General features: G+C 49.5%; 1 protein-coding gene and 1 long non-coding RNA gene across 4 annotated transcripts in view; one reads left to right on the top strand and one right to left on the bottom strand.

Annotated features, from left to right (window-relative positions):
• LOC139082389 (uncharacterized) lies at positions 1-9789 on the top strand. Of its 2 annotated transcripts, XR_011538332.1 has the most exons (4): positions 894-1100; positions 5241-5681; positions 6602-7384; positions 9443-9789. It is a non-coding gene; the product is annotated as an uncharacterized lncRNA (long non-coding RNA). The 2 variants fall into 2 exon arrangements; XR_011538333.1 differs by lacking the exon at positions 5241-5681 and having other exon boundaries at positions 1-1100.
• The window catches only part of CYTL1 (cytokine like 1), a 23847-nt gene continuing 13066 nt past the window's right edge, over positions 7624-18404 (bottom strand). The window contains exons 4-7 of one of the 2 annotated variants that reach the window (XM_070613276.1): positions 10852-11725; positions 8992-9036; positions 8724-8852; positions 7624-8284 (exon numbers count right to left, since the gene is read on the bottom strand). In XM_070613276.1, coding sequence (XP_070469377.1) covers positions 8201-8284; positions 8724-8852; positions 8992-9036; positions 10852-11082 — 489 coding nt within the window. In that variant the 5' untranslated portion in view covers positions 11083-11725 and the 3' untranslated portion in view covers positions 7624-8200. Of the gene's footprint in view, positions 8285-8723; positions 8853-8991; positions 9037-10851; positions 11726-18404 lie in introns of those variants that run through there. The other variant, XM_008524299.2, reaches the window with a different exon arrangement.

Genomic DNA, 18404 nt, shown 5'->3' on the forward strand with positions numbered 1-18404 from the left:
ATTATTCTGGCTGCTGTGTGGGAGCTGGATGGCAGGAGGCAAGAGTGAAGGCTGAGAGCCCGCAGTCAGCCCAGGCAAGAGGTCGCGATGACCTTGCCCAGGAGATTGGCATCAGGTATGGAGAAAAGAGGGTTCAACATATTAGTCAGGGTTCCCAGAACCAACAGGAGACATGACGTCAGCGGCGCCAACGGTGTAAGTCCTGCTCTGACGGCAGGAGAAACCGGATGGCCCAGCTTAGCAGTCAGGCAGAGAGAAGAAATTCTCTCTCCCTCAGCCTTTTGTTTTATTCAGGCCTCCAACAGATTGGATGAGGCCCACCCACACTGGGGAGGGCAACTGCTTTACTCATTCTGCTGACTCACATGTTAACCTCATCCAGAAACATCCTCACAGATGCGCCCAGAATCACGTGAACCAAATCTCTGGGCACCCATGGCCCGGCCAAGCTGACACACAAAATTAACCATCATGTTCAATACATGCTTTGGAGGCAAGAAGTAGAGGACTTGCTCATTAATTGTAAAGATGGGAGGGAGTGAGAAAAAGAAATCAAGAAATAGAAGCCCACGTTTTGTTGGGAGCAAATGGTGCATTGTACAGAGACAGGAAACACCAACGGGTGAGAAGAGACGCGCTGACTTTAGACAAGTTAATTCTGAGACACTTGGGACACAGCCAGGGGGATGAAGGATGACAGGTGGTTGGAAAATTAGCCTGAGCCTCCTGGGGGAGTCTGAGCAGAAGGCGTGGATTTGGTGTCATAAACATGGAGATAAAGTTGCAGCAGCCGAGGAGGACAGGGGAGGGAGTATGGAGAGGGGAGAAGCGCTGGTCCAGGACGAAATGCTGGGGCACAGCAGCATTCAGAGGTGGGAGGAGTCAGCAAGGAAGAAGGAGACCGAACAGACAGGAGGAAAGCACGGAGCCAGGAGAGCGTGGGCACCGAGTCCAGAGAGACTCAGGGTCAGTGAGGATGAAGGCAGAAAAGGCGCTGCGGATGGGACCGCATGGAGCACACGGATGGTTTTTACAAGAGCAGCTCGGTGGGCGTGGCAGGGTTAGAAGTCAGACTGCAGCGTACAAGGAACGAACAGGAGGTGAGAAAACTCAGATTTTATCCTGAGGGCAATGGGGAGCCACGGAAGGATTGTAAGCCAGTGTGGTACCTACTCAGATTTGGTCATCCGGGGAGTGCAAGGACAATGGGTTGGGGGCAGTAAATAGTGGGAAGTCACAGAGAATCAGAGGGTACCTCAATCTGAAATGAGAAATGCTCCACAGTTTGAATCCATACCTGCTCCCCCCCGCCCCCGCATCAAGATTTGATGATGATGATGATCAGGATGAAGATAAGAATGACAGTAGCAGTGGCTAACGTTATTGTTTGCTGAGTGTCGGGTCTGCGCTCAGCAATTTACGTGACTTTCTTTACTGACTCCTCACCACAACTTTCTGGGGACAGGACTGTTACTATTCTCCTCCTGAGACTGGGAAAGTGAGGGGAAATGGAAAGACAGCAAGTAATTTGCTCCAGATCACTCAGGTAGAAGGTAGAAGGTCAGGAAGGCAACCAGAGGAGTGGGGGCAGATGACGAAGGACCTTGAGACCACTGTGAGGACCTTGGCTTGTACTCTGAGTGAAATGCGAGCCACTGAAGGGTCTTGAGCCGAGGAGGGAGGTGAGACGACTTCCATTTTAATGGACACTCTCGTGGATGCGCTGAGAGTAAGCTGTATCAGGGCAAGGGCAGAAGCAGAGACGCCGTTCAGGAAGGTCTTGCAGAAATCTGGGGAAACAAATGTGAGAGCCCTTGGACGAGGTTGGCAGTGGTGGAAGCAGTAAAAGGTGGTCAGATTCTGGGTATCTTTTGAAGTTAGAGAGAACAGGATTTTTTGATGCATTGCATGTAGATGATGTGAGAAAGGGGGGAGTCAAATTTGACTGCCAGCTTCTTTGTCTGGGCACAAGGACGCCTGGTATCTAAAGACACGAGACTAACGGCATCACCAAGAGTGAGTTCAGGCAGAGGACAGCAGAGGAGCGAGGGGCGAGCCTGGATCGCAGCAGCGCCGAGAAATGAGGAGACGAGGAGGAACCAGCAGGGGACTGAGAAGGGGGACCAGTGAGGTGGGAGAGAATCCGAGGGGTCCGGGGCTCCAAGTAAAGAAAGTGTGTCAAGGAGGAGGAGGTGACTGACCGGCTCAAGTGTGATGATGATGAATGTAAAAGTCTAATGATAAGAGAGAACGTAGACCAGAAAAGACAGTGTCGTTCTCTAGGGGACTCAGCGATGGTCTCAGAGGACAAGTTACACTTGAGCAGATGGAAGAATTGTGCAGTTTTCAGGGGGGAGGGTCGGGGGGGGGGAGAGACAGCCCGGCATGTGCTTAGACAAGGAGATCTGAGAAGATTTGCAGTATTTAGGAAATACTGAGATGAAATGCCTACAGAAATGGGTATGCGTGTATATGTGGGACATGGTGTGGGGTGAAACAGCAATGGGTGAGATCAGAGACGGCCAAGGCCAGACCAGGGGAGCCTTATGAGGCGCCCTGGGGGCATCAGGCAGAGGGGCATGGGAAGCAGTTCTCCCCTTTAGCAACATCCGTCTGGCTCTGGGTGGGGGCGGACTGGGAGGAAGTCAGGACTCAGGTTGGGGAGCCATTGCTGGGGTCCCGGGGGAGGTGAGGAGAAGGATTTATCTTACATGGTGATTTTATCTTGGAAGAGGGAGTCTACAGACTTTTGTACTGCAGCACTCTGATGAACCAAAGTCTATAAGTTTTTAAAAGCTTTTTAAAAGTTCATAAGTTCTTAAGCAGCTACTGTATTTGCTTTTGCTGCTCTTGGAGCTAATTAGAACTAATCAGAACTCTTACTAGGGTCCAGACGTTGTAAGTGCTTTAAACGTGTAAATCTGTATTATCCCACAAACAAAACTATGAAATTTTGTTATTATCACCCCCATTTTACAGATGAGGAAACCGAGGCACAAAGAGGTACGTATATTGCCCACTGACACACAGCTAATGAGTGGCTCTGCTTTGTGTCCTAGGTGAGTTAAATGAGTTGAAGAAATAGGACATAGGCTCTAACACTTAACAAGCCCATGAGAAAAAAGAAATCCCCTTCTGATGGGGAAGCCTCAGGGGAGAAGGACCAGGGATGGCCAGACTCTCACTCGGGAGAGCTAATGGTGAGGTGAGGCCCATCCGAGGATTGAGTTCTGAGCAAAGGCTGGATGTCACGTTCTGTGAAGCTTCTGAACTAATGGCGAGGTGGTAAAGAGCAAATGGAGAAGTCGAGAGATGCAGAGAAGGTAGGGTTGACCAGTTGGCGATGGATAAAGATGGAGAAAGAGTCCAGGATGATCCCCAGACATCTGGCTTGGCAATGGGCTGGTACTCATGGGGAGGAGCAATGTCCTTATTTGTCGTCTTTGAAATCCAAAGCAAAGGGACCCCTTTGGGAACTGACAACGTCCAACCATTGGCTCCCAATCTTTCTTCCTAACAAGAGATTCTCCTTTGTTTGACCTGGTTACACAGCTGGTGTCGGAACAGAGACACTTTGCCCAAGTGTCCCTGGCAAGCCTTACCACAACTACCATTGTTTACACCCCATCCCGCTGCATTTTCAGCTCCGCTCCTGAGCTCCCAACCACATGTTAGTGTTAAACCACCGGTCTCCACCAGGAGTCTCCGTGCCTTTGGCTACGTTGTGTCTTCTGCTTCCACCCCTTTTCAGCTTACCAAGTTTCCAGTCCTATTTCAAGACCTTGTTCAAATGCCCAGTCCTCTAAGAAACTCTTCTGCCCCATCTCAGGCAGAATTACTCGCTCCTTCCTCTGCTGTCTCCTCCATTTTGCAAATGTCTCCTCTGCTAACCTAAGAGGAAATATTCTTTGCTTTTCATCTCAGTATTTGCCGAGTTCATAATAAGCACTCAGTAAACAGTGAAGAAATAAACAAATGCCTGAAATGAGTAAATTTGTTCTCGTCTTCACTGGTTTGTTTTGCTACCTAGAAATAGCAGAGGGTTAGAGAGCCACGAAATGAAGACTTCTAGCCCTTGCCTTTTGTCTGGAATCCCTTGCTACCACTTATCTGCTGTCTGGGGAAATCACTTACCTTTAAGCCTAGTGTGTTGCCTGCGCTGTTACTCAGGGTTGCCGACACCCACCCGGCCACAGTGTTGTGAAGGTTCAGCGGGCCGGTGTGTGACGTGCCGCCGGCCCCTCCACAGTTTGTCTCCAGCAGGAGGTGGTGGATGGGGGTGGTGGTAACAAAGACTTAGTTTGTTGCATGATTTTCCTTGTGAAGGGGTTGTCTCTTGAAAGGATGATCACTGTGGGTTGAATTTTGTCTTCCAAGAAGATATGTTGAGGTCCTAACCCCATATGCCTGGGAATGTGAGCTTATTTGGAATTAGGGTCTTTGTTATCAAATTAAGATGAGGTCACCTTCGGTAGACCGGGCTCTAATCCAATAATTGGTGTCTTTACACGAAGAGGAAATTGTGTTTCTTTTGTCTTGTTTTTTCAGCTTTGTTGAGGTGTAATTGACAAATAAAATTGTACATTTTTAAACTATACAATGTAGTGACTTGACATAGGTTATAATTTGCGAAATGACTACCGCAATCCAGTTAAATTAACATAGCCATCACCTCACATAGCTACTTTGTGTGTGCGTGTGTGGCGAGAACACTTAGGGTCTACACTCCTGGCAAATGTCAAGCACACAACACAGTCCTGGTAGCCGTGGTCACCGTGCCGCGCTTTAGAGCCTCGGGTCTTGTTCACCTCCTGACTGGAGGCTTGGACCCTTTGACCAGCCTCTCTCCGTCTTCCCCAGCCCTGCAGCGCCTGGTAGCCACCATTCTACTCTCTGTTTCTATGAGTTCAACTTTTTATTTTTATGTTTTAGATTCCACATATGAGTGAGATCATACAATATTTGTCTTTCTCTGTCTGGCTCATTTCATTTAGCATAATGTCCTATAGGTTCATCCACCTTATTGCAAATGGAAAGATTTCCTTCTTTCTCATAGCTGCATAGTATTCCATTGTGTGTGTGCGTATACATAGATAGATAGTTAGATAAATCACCTTCTCCATTCATGTATCCATCAAGGGACTGTTAGGTTGTTTCCGTATCTCGGCTATTGTGAATAATGCTGCAGTGGACATGGGGGTGCAGCTAGCTCTTTGAGATATTGATTTTGTTTCTTTCAGATATATATCCAGAAATGGGATTGCTGGATCATGTGGTAGTTCTATTTTCAATTTTTTGAAGCACCTCCATATTATCTTCCACAGTGGCTGCACCAATTTCTATTCCTACCAACAGTGCACAAGGATTCCCTTTTCCTCACATCCTCGCCAAAACCTGTGATCTGTTGTCTTTCTGATGAAAGCCATCCTAACAGGTGTGAGGTGATGATTCATGGTGGTTTTGATTTGCATTTCCCTCATAATTAGCCATACTGAGAACCTTTTCCTGTACCTGCTGGCCATTTGTGTGTCTTCTACAGAAAAACGTTTATTCAGGTCCTTTGTGCATTTTTTAATTGGACTATTTGGGATTTTTTGCTATCAAGCTGCAAAACTTCTTCATATGCTTTGGATATTAACCCCTTATCAGATTTACGGCTTGCAAATATTTTCCGCCATTCGGTAAGTTGCCTTTTCATTTTGTTGATGTTTCCTTTGCTGTGCAGAAGCTTTTGAATTTGATGTAATCCCATTTATTTTTGCTTTTGTTGCCTGCGCATTGTTAAGACCAATGTCAAGGAGCTTTTCCCCTATGTTTTCTCCTGGTCGTTTTACGGTTTCAGGTCTTACATTTAAGCCTTTAATCCATTTTGAGTTAGTTCTTTGGAGCGGTGTGAGATAGGGGTGTAGTTTCATTTTTTGCACGTGGCTGTCCAGTTTTGCCAGCATCATTTATTGAAGAGACTGTCCTTTCCCTGTTGTATGTTTTGGTGCCTTTGTTAAAGTTGGTTGACTGTCTATGTGTGGGTTTATATCTGGGGTCTCTGTCTGTTCCATCTGATCTATATGCCAGCACCATACTGTTTTTAATTACTGTGGCTTTGCAATATAGTTTGAAACCAGGGAGTGTGATGCCTCCAGCTTTGCTCTTTGCTCTCAAGATTGCTTTGGCTGTTTGGGGTCTTTTGAGGTTCCATATGAATTTTAGGATTGCTTTTTTGTAATTCTGTGAAAAATGCCAGTGGAATTTTGATAGAGATCGTACTGACTCTGTAGGTCCCTTTGGGTAATATGCACATTTTAACAATATTCTTTTCGTCTGTGAACACGAGATAGCTCTCCATTTATTTGTGTCTTCCTCAATTTCTTCCATCAGTGTCACTTAGTTTTCAGTGTACATGGCTTTTACTTCTTTGGTTAAATTAATTCCTATGTATTTTATTCTTTTCGATACTATTGTAAATGGGATTGTTTTCTTAATTTCTTTTTCTGATAGTTTGTTGTTAGCGTGTAGGAATACGACTGATTTTTGTATATTGATTTTGTGTCCTATAACTTTACTGAATTTGTTTATTAATTCTAACAGGGTGTTTTTTGTGTAGTCTTTAGGGTTTTCTCGATATAAGATCATGTCAGCTGCAAATTTTACTGCAAAAAGAGGGAATTTTGGACAGAGAGACACAGATAGAGGAAGAACACCATGTGTTGATGAGGGCAAGATTGAATCAATGTGTCTATAAGCCAAGGATTGCCAGGAGCCACCAGAAGCCAGCAGGAGACAAGGAGGTTCTCTCCTAAAGCCTCGGCGAGAGGAGGACCCTGCCAGCACTCAGATTTCAGAGTTTCCAGCCTCCAGACTACGAGACAAGAAATCTCTCTCATTTCAAGCCGCCCAGGTTGTGGTCCTTTGTTATGGCGGCCCTCGGAAGGCAAGGCGGTGCTGCTGTGGTCTAGTGGCTCTAAATAGACAATAACAACCTAATCAATCATTCTCATAAATCGTCTGAGAAGTCAGAGGCATCTAAGACTAGTGAGGAAAAGCAGGGACCATCTGTGCAGAAGTGGGCAAAGGAGACAGAAAGATCCCAGGGTAACACGTGAATTTAAAAGAGGATTAGCATTTGGAATATTTTTCAAACATTCAATTACTTTTCTGAGATTTTATCATTGGGTTTGTGAATTAATTAAACAAGCCTGCTTCACCTGCAGAGAGCCAGCGAGGGTGCACTGGGAAGATCGTGGCTTTGGAGCCCTGGAGCTCAATGTAGGCTCCTCCACTTACCAGCTGGTGACTTGGGGCAAGTTTCTTAATCTACACGAGCCTCAGCTTCCTAGGATGCCGGTCTCCAGGTTTGCCATGAGGACTCAGTGAACTGATGTTTGCGGTAAGTGCCAGATACTGTACTGCCATGGGTAGAATGCATGTCCGTCCCTAAATGTAAGTCAGAGCATCTCCCAGTGCTTTGAGGATGGACATTCACACAGGCGGATTGAAGCAGACCCAGAGACACCTGTTCTTCATGGGAAACGGGAGAAAGATGCATCTTGCTCAGAGCAGCAACTTTCAGAAACAGCATGGAATAAACATGCTGACGTCCACCTTGGACAAACAGCAGGACACATGTTTCTTACTGTAAAGATAGTCTTTATTTGATTTTTATCACCTTTCAATGAAAGTTCCCATCAGCACTACATAATTATGAACCTTGCAAATACATTTTATAGGCAGTAAAATTTCTCTAAAAATGATAGAGTACTATAAGGAAAGTTTGTGGTGGGAGAAAGTATAAAATAGAAGCTTTGTTAAATGTAAGCAGGTTCCTAACAAGAAAGAAAAATGGTTCCATGACTCCATTCAAGCAGTACTACAAACATGCTATTTTGCTTGTTCTCAAGCTAGTTGTTCATAAAAGAGAAGCTGGTTTGCCCTTTTCTTCTTAGCAACCAAATAAATGTGCTCATGTATCTAACCATCCTGGCAGGACAAAACCAAGGGAATGAGAGGCAAGGCTTCTAACTCTGTTCAAAGTAGGTTCCAGGGTGGGGGACACAAACCCTGCTCTCCGGAAGGAGGAGACACACGTGACAGTTTCAGATGCTACAGGAACAGGGAGACCTGTGGGGCCATGGCGTTAGCCCGGTGTGTCTGGGCAGCCGACGTAACTTCAGCTCCTGGGGGTCTCTCTCTGGTGGGGGCTGCCTTAGCTCTGGTGACCTGGCAGGACCGTGGTCACTGGGATTGGGTATTCCAAGGCATTGCAGTCATCCGACAGGAAGACCAAATCCTGAAAAAGACGTGCAATGGGCAGGAATGTTACTGAAGGTGGCCGCAGAGCCCATGCACAACGATAGGACTCTTGGTTATCCTAAAGACTCTTCAATTACTCCCCTGTGTGTGGAAACGTCCCAGCCCTTACTCTCCCAAGGAGAGCTGCTCACATCTTTCTTCACATTCCCACTGAATCTCATATATTCTTTTATTATTTATTGAATTCACTCACACAGTGGTTGAGCAGATGAATAGATGGATAGACGCGTCAGGGAGTGAATGATTGCATCCTTAATTACGGAGTGACAACTCTGGACCAGGCATTGGGGACACCAAGAGTAACAGCTCCAGACCTCACCTCCTTCCCACCCCCATCCCGAGCCCTCCTCTTCTAAAAGCTTTGAAGGTCTCCGCTAATAACAAGTAGAAAGAGAATTTTTCATGGCGTCACTCACTCTCCTGCAGAACGAGTTCATGATGGTGTACAGTTTCCGTACTTTGTCCTTCAAGGCATCCACCTGGGCCACTCGCCAACACTGGGGCGAGCCCGCGAAATCCCGGAGCTTGGCCAGCACACAGTAATTCTGGGAGCGACAGCAGGGAGGGGTCTTGTGGGAATCGTCAGCAGCCAGGGGGACGGGAGCTGGGGGCCCCTGCATGCCGCTGCACAGGATCCCTCCCACCTCCATGCCGCCCCCACCCGGGCAGGGAGACCCCTCTTACGTGTATGTCCAGGTACAGCCTGGGCAGGTATCTCACACACGGCTCCTGCAGGAAGGGATATGGGTTGCTGTGATGGCCACAGGGACACACCCTCAACCCGGGGACAGAAGGCTCTCTGCCAGCCCTCCAACAGCCAGACGAGCCTCAGATCTTTCCTTGGTGCTGACCTGCACAGTACCTTCTTATACCATATGCTACATCCCTCCAAAAATGGGAAACTGCTCTTCCAGAATTGGACTTTTCGAGTGCAACCTTCACATCATTTACTGTGAGTCACGGAACTGTCAGACATATGGACACACACGTACTCATGTATGTGTATGTATATTTAAACAGTTCTATAACTGTAGTCTACAAATAGTAACATATATACAATATATACTATAGTAACAGAAAAGTGCATGGATGTGTGGGCTTTTCTATTACTCTATTTGCTTTTGCTTCTGTGCAGGACTGAACGCCAGAAGATCCAGCTGCTGGTCCTGCCCTAACAGTAATTACCCATCAGTAATTCCCAGTGTGCCCTGGGCAGGCGTCCTTCTTCTATGTGACTCAGTTTCCCAGTTGTGAGATTAAAGAATGAGAACACCTAACTTCTCCCTCCAGCTGTGCAGCTAGCTCTGAGCCTGTGAACTTCTTTTTGCATTTTAAAATCAGATTCCTTTAAAAGACGATTGCTCTGCAAATGTAATAACCAGGAATTCATGGGTAAATCGTGGTGCAATTATGCAACAAAATGTCGTTACAAAAGAATTTTACCTTATTTGATGGTGTCATTAAAAAGAAAATTGCAAAGCTGCTGTGCTGTTCGATCCAATTTGTTTACACAGACGCGCGCGCAAGCACCGCACAGATGCCCCTGCATAGACCGAAAGCTGACATACCGCCCTCCAGAGTGTTATGGCAGCTTTTCCCTCTAGGTGGCAGAATTGCAAGTAACTTTTATTTTCTTCTTTGTTCTTTGTGCATTTTCCAACCATGCTACAAAAGTATACGACTTTTACAATTAGAAAAAAAATACACATCATTTAACTTTTACAAAAGAAAATTCAAAGAGGGTGTTAGGGTATCATAAACCCCATGTCTGGGAAACACCACATTTTGTTTGAACTGTTTGCAAGTGGTAAAGAGACACTTTTAAATGTTACCAAAGCTTTGAATGAAGTTTAATTCCCTTCTTTCCTAAATTCACTTTGTTGCTACGCTGGATGAGCAGTCAGGAGGCCCAGTCTCGTGCGAGCCGCCCCTCTGGGACTCCCCTCTCTGAGCCCCAGGTCTTCCTCCTGAAACGGTGGTGCGAACAGCCACGCATCCCCTGGCAGGCTCTGCCCTGCGCTGTGTCTGCATTCACTCCTTGAACCCTCTCGGCCGCCTGAAGCTCTGCTATGTCCCTCCACAGCTGGGGACACAGATTCAGGCTGAGGAATGTGCCCAGGGTCCTACGGCAGGTACGGGGTGGAGCCCAGTTCTGGGAGTCAGCCCCTCAGGGCACGTGGGCTAGTGCAGAGAATAAATGAACCTCATTCTTTGGTCCTCCTTAAGACTAGAGTTCTAGACTCTATGGGCAACTTTTTTCTTTTCTTTTTTTACACTTTACAACAGATCTTTTGATATCTGCTAGCCAGTTAAAACAAAAATTGTGATGTCTTTAATTACTTCTCCTTGGATTTAAAAGCAAGTGCAAACCATCGGTACCATATTTAATAGCATGGGAATAAAGCACAAATATCTTTGAGATTAACAGTAAAGAAGATTAACAGAAAAGAAAAACAGCATTCTGTTCCTGATCCAAAGGCAGGTTTTCAAGAAGGGGGTCTGCGTAGAACCTTCTGGTCTGCAGGCGGGCTGCGGGGCACTCACCGCGGGCTCTGTGGCCTGCAGGCTCTGGAAGTCAGCGGTGATCTCCCGGCTCAGGGTCAGCATCCTAGAGTAGCAGGTCGGGGGAGCGGGCCTTGCAGCAGGGGGCCCGGCCAGGAGCAGCAGCAGCAGGGGCAGCAGCTGGGGCGCCATCCTGCAAAGGTGGCCTGGCTGCAGCCCCAGGCTGGCCACCCCTTTAAGCAGCTGCCTGGGGGTGGTCCTCCACGCCTCCATTTCCTGTGGGGCCCAGCCAAGACTGTGGAGCACGCCCACCCAGCAGGCTGGGGACACTGGAGCCTTTCAGACCCGAAGGCCCCCCCGTTTTGAGAGGAGGGGCTGCATGGGGGGTGTGTGGGACACCTGGAAGGGAAGCAGGGTCCTCCTCTTGCACACTTTCAATAGAAGCTTCTCTCTCGGCAGGGGCATTTCCTGAATTGGCAGGACTGGCAGATGAGGGGGTGGAGGACAAGCGGAAGACAAGGATAGATGAGCGCGAGGTTTGGTCAGAGACAGCGGTGCGCAGTCAGGCCCCTCAGTTAGAATGGGGACCGTTTTGTAAAACTGGCTGATCTCCTGGAGCAGAACTGGGAGAAGGAAAGGGGCCAGAAGTGATGGATTGGGGGAGCATCAATGATCAGGGCTTGGGGTCAGGCAGCCTGGGTGTCAGGGTCCACCGACCCCCGACCAGCCAGGGGAACCTTGGGTGGTCACTTGCCCTCTGCATCTGGAAGATGGGCTCGTGCTAGTGCCCGTGGTGGCGGAGGTGTGAGTGTCTTCAAGCTCGCAGCACAGGCCCCGGCACGGAGCCCAGCCTCGGGAAGCGTTGGTTCTCCCGCTGTGCATCTCTTCTGGGGACGACGTTCTGCAGGCAGCTCTCCTGGAAAAAGCACCAGTCAAAGGAGTAAGCTCTCTCCTTAGATGTTCGCTCGCTTGGTGCTATACATGGTTACCCACTTCTGGTAATGACCTTGGGCAAGTTTCTTAACTCTTTCCTTCCTCTCACGTGTGAAGTGAGAGTGACAAGAGCACCTCACTCACAAGACCACGGTGAGGAATCAAAGACACTGAGCCGGTATCACTGTCTGAGCTCATGTGAAGGTCTCCATTCCTATGAGTGTCCCCGAGAGGTGGGTGCCATGCAGAAAACAGTCCCATTTTCCAGATGGAAAAATTGAGGCTCAGAGAGTTCCAGCAACTCGCCCAAGGTCACAAAGCTGGAGGCAAATGGTCCAAGACGACTCCATGCCCTGTCCTCTTTACATCCTTCCGGTCTCCAGTGTGGAACTGGGGGGGAGCAGGACTCTTGCCATCAGAAATGAGTTTGGGCCCTCGGGCTGCCCAAGACCAAGCAACAAGCCAAGAGAAGGAGCTGTCAAAGGAGAGGAAAGTTCTTACTTAACACTGAGCATCACTTCTGCCACGCTTCTGCAAACATATCCTGCTGTTGTCACAAATGCCAAGAGCCTCACAGAAAGCCAGTGAAGTGGGTGGGGTCATTTCCATTTCCCAGACGAGGAAACTGAGGGTCTCAGGGGATACGAAACTGTCTGAGGTCACAAGGCTAATGAGGGCAGGAACGGGGCTCTGGACCCGTGTCTATCTGTCTCCAGAGCCTCTCTCACTGCAAGGGAGGGCAGGAGTGGGGGCCGGGCAGGCCTCACGTTCCCAGAACAAAATAACTGCGGATGAGGACCAGAGGTTTGGGTGAAAGGAGCGCAGTGTCCTCGACATGGGGCGGGATGGAAGGTCAACAACAGGGATGAAAGCCTGGCTCCAGCTGCTCCAGCTCTGTTTGCCCAGAGAAATCCCCTCCTGATCCTGGAGCCCGTTCCCCGTGTGTAAACAGAGCAGCACCGACCTGGGCAGTGGCGGAGGTCCCTTCTAGCTCTGACGTTCTGTTTACCTAGTTTTCTGGTGTTGAAGCCCTGGGCAGGGATCGCAGCCATGCCTTCCTGTTTTGTGGGTGAGAGTGTGTCCTCTTAACACCTTTAGCGGGATGGCCTGGGGACCGTCTCTTGGGCACCCTCTCAGATGGGGCAGAACTGTGTGTGTCTGGAGGTGCAAGCAGCAAGCCTGGATGTGTTTTTCTTCTGGATGGAGTCTCCTGGCTCCCTCCATGGTGGTGCCCGGGTGGTGGGCCTCCCTGGGAGTCGAGCCCGCCCCAGCAGAAGACTCCAGGTCTGCTTTGAAAGGCTCCAAGGCTTCTGGACGTGTTCATCGAAGGAGCGTCAAATTCAGGACAGGGAAGAAAAACAAGCCTGTGCGGCAAAACAGTTCCCTGGACCATTCAGACGGAGGAGACGTTGCTGTGCTGGAAAACAGGGGTCTCTGCGTGTGTGAGGTTGGGAGAAACGTGTCGCGGGAGACCCGGCCTTGTCCTCCTCGGGACACCATGTAAGGCTGTCGATGGGCTTCCCGGGCAAATCGGAAGCTTTCCCTGCGTGCTGAGCACCAGACGCTGAGCTAGCCGGATCTCAGCTGTCTTCCTCACCCACTGGGCGCTCCTTTTTCATCTTGGTTTGTCAGCACCCAGCACGCAGCCGGGCAGAGCAGATGCTCAGGCAGGCTTTGCTGAATTAACTGGATGATTGTTCATCTTGTTCCTCAGAACGAGGCACAAGCCTATTGAGAAACCCACAGGGTGCAGCCCGAATCGGCCCCACACTGGCTGCCAGGGAGACCCTGCCCTGGATGCAGGCAGGTCTCAGGAGGCCGACATGCTGTGTTCTGCTCGCAAAGGTCTCCTTTGCCACTGCCCATTTCCCCTGCCCCCTGCAGCCCCCTTCCCAGGCCCCCTTCCTGTGGCTCCTTCAGCATCAGGCTGCTCCATCAGGAATGCAAATGTTAAAAATCCAGGCAGGAATCTTCCCACAGACTAAAGCCTTTGTCTTCTCCCAAAGGTTTCTCCATCCCCCATAGTGTCATAGACGGAGCATGGGCCCGTCATGGCGCGGTACCTCACCATACTGCGAGAGCCCAGCAACCAGGGCTAACAAGTGGGTGAATATTTCTCAGCTGGGAATCAGCTGTTTTCTTTGAATGGATTCTTCACTCGTTTGCTGGACACATATTTACTTATTGAGCCTACTGCGTGTCAGGCCCGAGGTGGACAATAGGGGATAGAACTGTGACCCGTAGAGATGGAGATGCTGTCCTCATGGAGGAGAGTAAAGAGGGCAGTTAACTCATTGAGACACACTGGGTGATGGCGTGATGGTGGAAATCTTGGTGCTTCAGGAACCTCTCCTGGGCGGTGGTTCCATCCAGGAGTTGGGGAATGCTGTGGGGAGGTGGGTGGGTGAGATGTGGGGGGCGGGGGGCGGTGTATGAGAGAGAGAGAATTTGGAAGATGCTGTGCTGCTGGCTTTGAAGATGGAGGAAGAGGCCACAAGCCAAGGAATGCAGGAAGTGTTTAGAAGCTGGAAAAGGCAAAGAGAAAGATTGTCCCCTAGAACTTCAGAAAGGAATGCAGCCCTGCCAAGATCTGCCGAGGGAGACCCAGGGTGGACTTCTGACCTCCAGAACTGTGAGAGGATAAATCTGTGATGCTTCAAGCCTCTCGGTTTGTGGTGATTTGTTATAGCAGCAATAGGAAATTCATTCACCATCTCTCTGGGGTTGAGTAGAATAACAGAGATTAAGGTTGTGAGGAACTTAGAAATGATCTACATCAACCTGCCTGGTGTTTGTGCTTCCTTTACAGCCTCCCTATCAAGTGCTCATCCAGGGTCTGCTTGCATGCCTCCCTGGATGGGGAGCTCACTCCCCACTAAGGCTGCCTTCCAGTCTCTGGGCAGCTCTGACTAATACAAATCCTACCCAAGGTGGAGGGGAGATGTGAGGACCCCCTGGTGCTGCCGTCCTTGGCCTAAAACTCCTGTACCTTCTTCCGCAGAACCGCCCCGTGGTGATTCGAAGACTGCTCTCCTTCCTCAGTCTGTCTACTCATCCCTGCTCCCACCCCATCCTGATTCTTTGAAACTTTTCCCATGGGAGGTGGCTTCAAGATCCTTTTCCACCATGGGACCACGATCAACGTCTCTCTGCCCCGAATCCTTTCTCCTCCCAGGAGCCATTTCTAAAGCAGAAATCCGCTCTTGCCAGCCCCTGTTTCACATTCTTCCCTGCTTCCCTGAGGCCTGGGAGATAGTCTCAGGTCTGCAGCCTGGTCCCAGCTGAGCTCTCCACCCATCTCTGCCAGTCCGTTCCTGCACTTTTACTGGGGTAATAATGACAGTGACGATGACAATAGCCAACTCTGGAAGCGCTGCCTTCCTCAGAGCCCTGTATGAGGTTTAATGCATTCATTCTATTATCATCATTTGAGGGCACTGAGGCACAGAGAGGTTAAGGGACTTGTTAATCACACAGCATTAGCAATCCCTAGGGTTTGTAGTTACCGTATCCAAGTGGCCTTGGAACTTCAAATGCTCCCTCTTTTAGGAACATCTTTCCCTCACTAGGCTCCCTGGTTTGCTCCTTCTCAACCTTCCAGACTGAGCTGAAATGTCACTTTCTCCAGGAAGCCTGCCTTGGCCCACAGAGGCTGGACTGGGTCCCCTCTGCCTGCACAGATACCACAGCCCCTGCACGCACCTCTGCTCTGCCCAGCTTTGTCCACTCTGGTTGTTGTCTGTTTGCTTGTCCATCCCCCATGGGCAGAGTGAGTGTCCTGTTGTGTGTGTGTCCAGCGCGGAGGCCAGGCCCAACACAGAGTAGGCGTCAGTAAACATCTTCCTTCATCAACTCTGTTGTGTGTCAGCGCCTGTCACACAATCTGGGCCCCAGTCTGAAACACAACCCTCCTTGGGAGGTCTGGTCGGAACGAGGCTGCCACCTCCTTGTTTGGGCTCCTCTTGTTAGGACTGTAGCTTGCAAGTTACAGAAAATGCAGCTCGAGATACCAAAGGCAGGATTTTCTGGAAAGTACAACTGGGAAGTGCAGTGGTAGTGTGGAGCTCAGGAATGGTTTGATCTAGGAATTCAAGGAAGTCACCAAGAAATCCTCTTTTTCTGTCTCCCTATTCCATACTGTGATGGTCTTTTGATGTGTCGACTCTGTCAGGCTGCAGTTACCAGTTTTTCAATCAAACCACTAAGCCAGGTGTCACTGTGAAGGTATTTGTAGATGTGATTGAAGTCCATAATCAGTTGCCTCTAAGGAAGGGACGGAAGGGAGATTATCCTAGATATTCTGGGTGGGCCTGAGTCAATGAGCTGAAAGATGTTAAGAGCAGAGTTGAGGAAGAAGAAGAACTCTCCCGATGAAGAAGGAATTCTGCCTGTGGAGCAGCCTCAGCCCACCCCGAGAGTCTAGCTTGCCCTCCCTGACAGCCTGCCCTGGCATTCTGGACCTTCTTGGCCAGCCTCCACAACTCTGTCAGCCAAGTCCTGGCAATAAATCTCTCACTATGGCTCTGCTTCTTTGGTTGAACCTGAACTGACACACATGCCATTAGCTCCATCCCAAAGCTGGGTCCCTGCCTGGTCACAAAGTGGCTGCCAATAGAGTCCAGGACACATGCTATCTCATCCCTGTTGGGAGAAGCAGCACCTCCCCGTGATCACTGAAGAGAGTCCTGAGCACAAATGCTGGAGCAGCCCCTGCCGTGTCTGCCCCATGACCTAGTATCTTCATACTTTGGGGCCTCGTTTAGCATTTCCAGATAAAGAGCATTGACCTTTTCCTCCTGGCTACTCAGGCTGGCGTATTCCAATAAGTGATACAACCCCAAGGGGTTATGGGAAATTCCTGAGCAGACTGTAAGAAATAGGAACTCGCTGTTTTCCTGACTCCTTGTTTCTTGGCTCAAGCACAGAATCACACCTCTCCCAAGCGTTCCCTATGTTCCTGTCCTGTGCCTGCTTGTGATGGCAGCCAAGGTTGAAATGGCCATGGCCAATCTCCCCTATTGCCCGACGTCCAGCCAGTGGCTCTCTGCCAGCGATTGGAAGAGCCCAGTGGCAGTATCACACTAGACACACACAGAGCCTGAGATGATGACAGCCGGGGTTGGAGGCCACTTCTGCCAAAAAGGCCATCTCTGGGTGTCCCCCCTCCTGCCTGCAGTCTGAGGTCAGAAGCCAGGAGCCAGCGATGCCTGTGCTGTCCTGATGCAGCAGGGAGAGCCAGGAGTTCCTGGGGGGTGTGGGGCAGGGAGTAGCTTGAGCAGCTAGCCGGGATATTGTCTCCAGTGCTCCTGTTGACATCAGCGTTCCTTTGGTTAAAAGCAAGGCATCTCTCCCTGTTTATGTGAAGTGTTTTTGAGCTTGTTACTTGCGCTTTTGGCAAACCCAAGTGGAAAGTTGGCCTACATGGTCCCGAGTGAAGGAATGAAGACAAACACTGAGGCTGGCTGGGCCTTAAGGCAGCGATTATGAAAAGAATCCCGTGTTTTAGAATAGAGACCCCTCTATAAGCCTCAAGAAGTGGATTCAAGTTTTAATGGGAAACAGTGTGCAGTACAAGTTCTCTTAGACGTTTTCCCTGAGCCTGTTTACGCAGGAAGGACTCAGAACAAGTCTTTCAAGAAGAGCCCCGGCTTGGCTTTGCAGACAGAACACAGGCTTTGGAGAAATACAGACTTGGGTTTAAACCTCTCTTCTGTTATGTGGCTCGGAGAATCTTGTCACTCCTCGTCTTCCTCTGATGCATGGGGTCTGTAACATTTATTGAGCAGAGTTTTCATGAAGAGGAAATAAACATGGAACAGCTGGAGTGACTGCGGGAGCTGTGGTTTTCATTTTCTTTATCTTTTCTTTCTTTTTGTCTGGTTATAGACCTTGTTCCTGAACTCCATCTTAGGCCAGTTCCTACGTCCCCACTATGGTAACAGTGATGGGCACACGTCCCAGGATGGACCGATCAGCGTCCTCCCCTGGGGTTCATAGATGGGTGCAGGAAGAAAGTCGCTCTCATTCCCCCAACGTTCCTGCTGTGGTTGCCAGCAGTTATGTCTCCCGTCCTGGCACAGGTCTCTCTGCTGGAGGAACGGGCAAGGCCGGAATGTTTGCAAGCAGAGCTAAGAGATGGACAGAGGAAGAAAGTCTGGTTGGAGCTGCATCCCTGAATCCAGTCCCGGAGGCTGAGTCCTGCAGTTGCCCCTTGAACTCTGCCAGCTGCCCTGGGGTCCTTTCTACCTACAGGCCTATATTTCCTTTTGGCTAGAAGTGGTTTCAGTGAAGTTTCTTCTATCTCTTGCAACGGGAGGAGTTGTGACTAATATAGTACCCAGCAGAGTGCCTGGCACAGGGCCGGCGCTCCCAACCTTTGCTTTCTCTTTGAGGACTGACTATTTCTGGTATTCAATAATGCTGGTCATCAAATAGGTCTAGTCTCCTCTCTCCCAGACCCACACCAGGACTGAGGTGCCCCGAGCCCTTGAAGTTACCCACGGCCTTGTGAGTTATTTTGTGCAATGACACATAGGAGGATACAATGAGCTTTACTCCCAGGCAGAAGCTTTAAGAGCCCCTCCGTGCTTTGTCATGCTCTCTTTCTCTGTCATGAGAGCACCTGAGCTGAAGGTGGTGGCTGCTCTGCCAGCCTCACCCTG

Source organism: Equus przewalskii, chromosome 3 (assembly GCF_037783145.1).
Source record: "Equus przewalskii isolate Varuska chromosome 3, EquPr2, whole genome shotgun sequence".
NCBI lineage: Eukaryota > Metazoa > Chordata > Mammalia > Perissodactyla > Equidae > Equus > Equus przewalskii.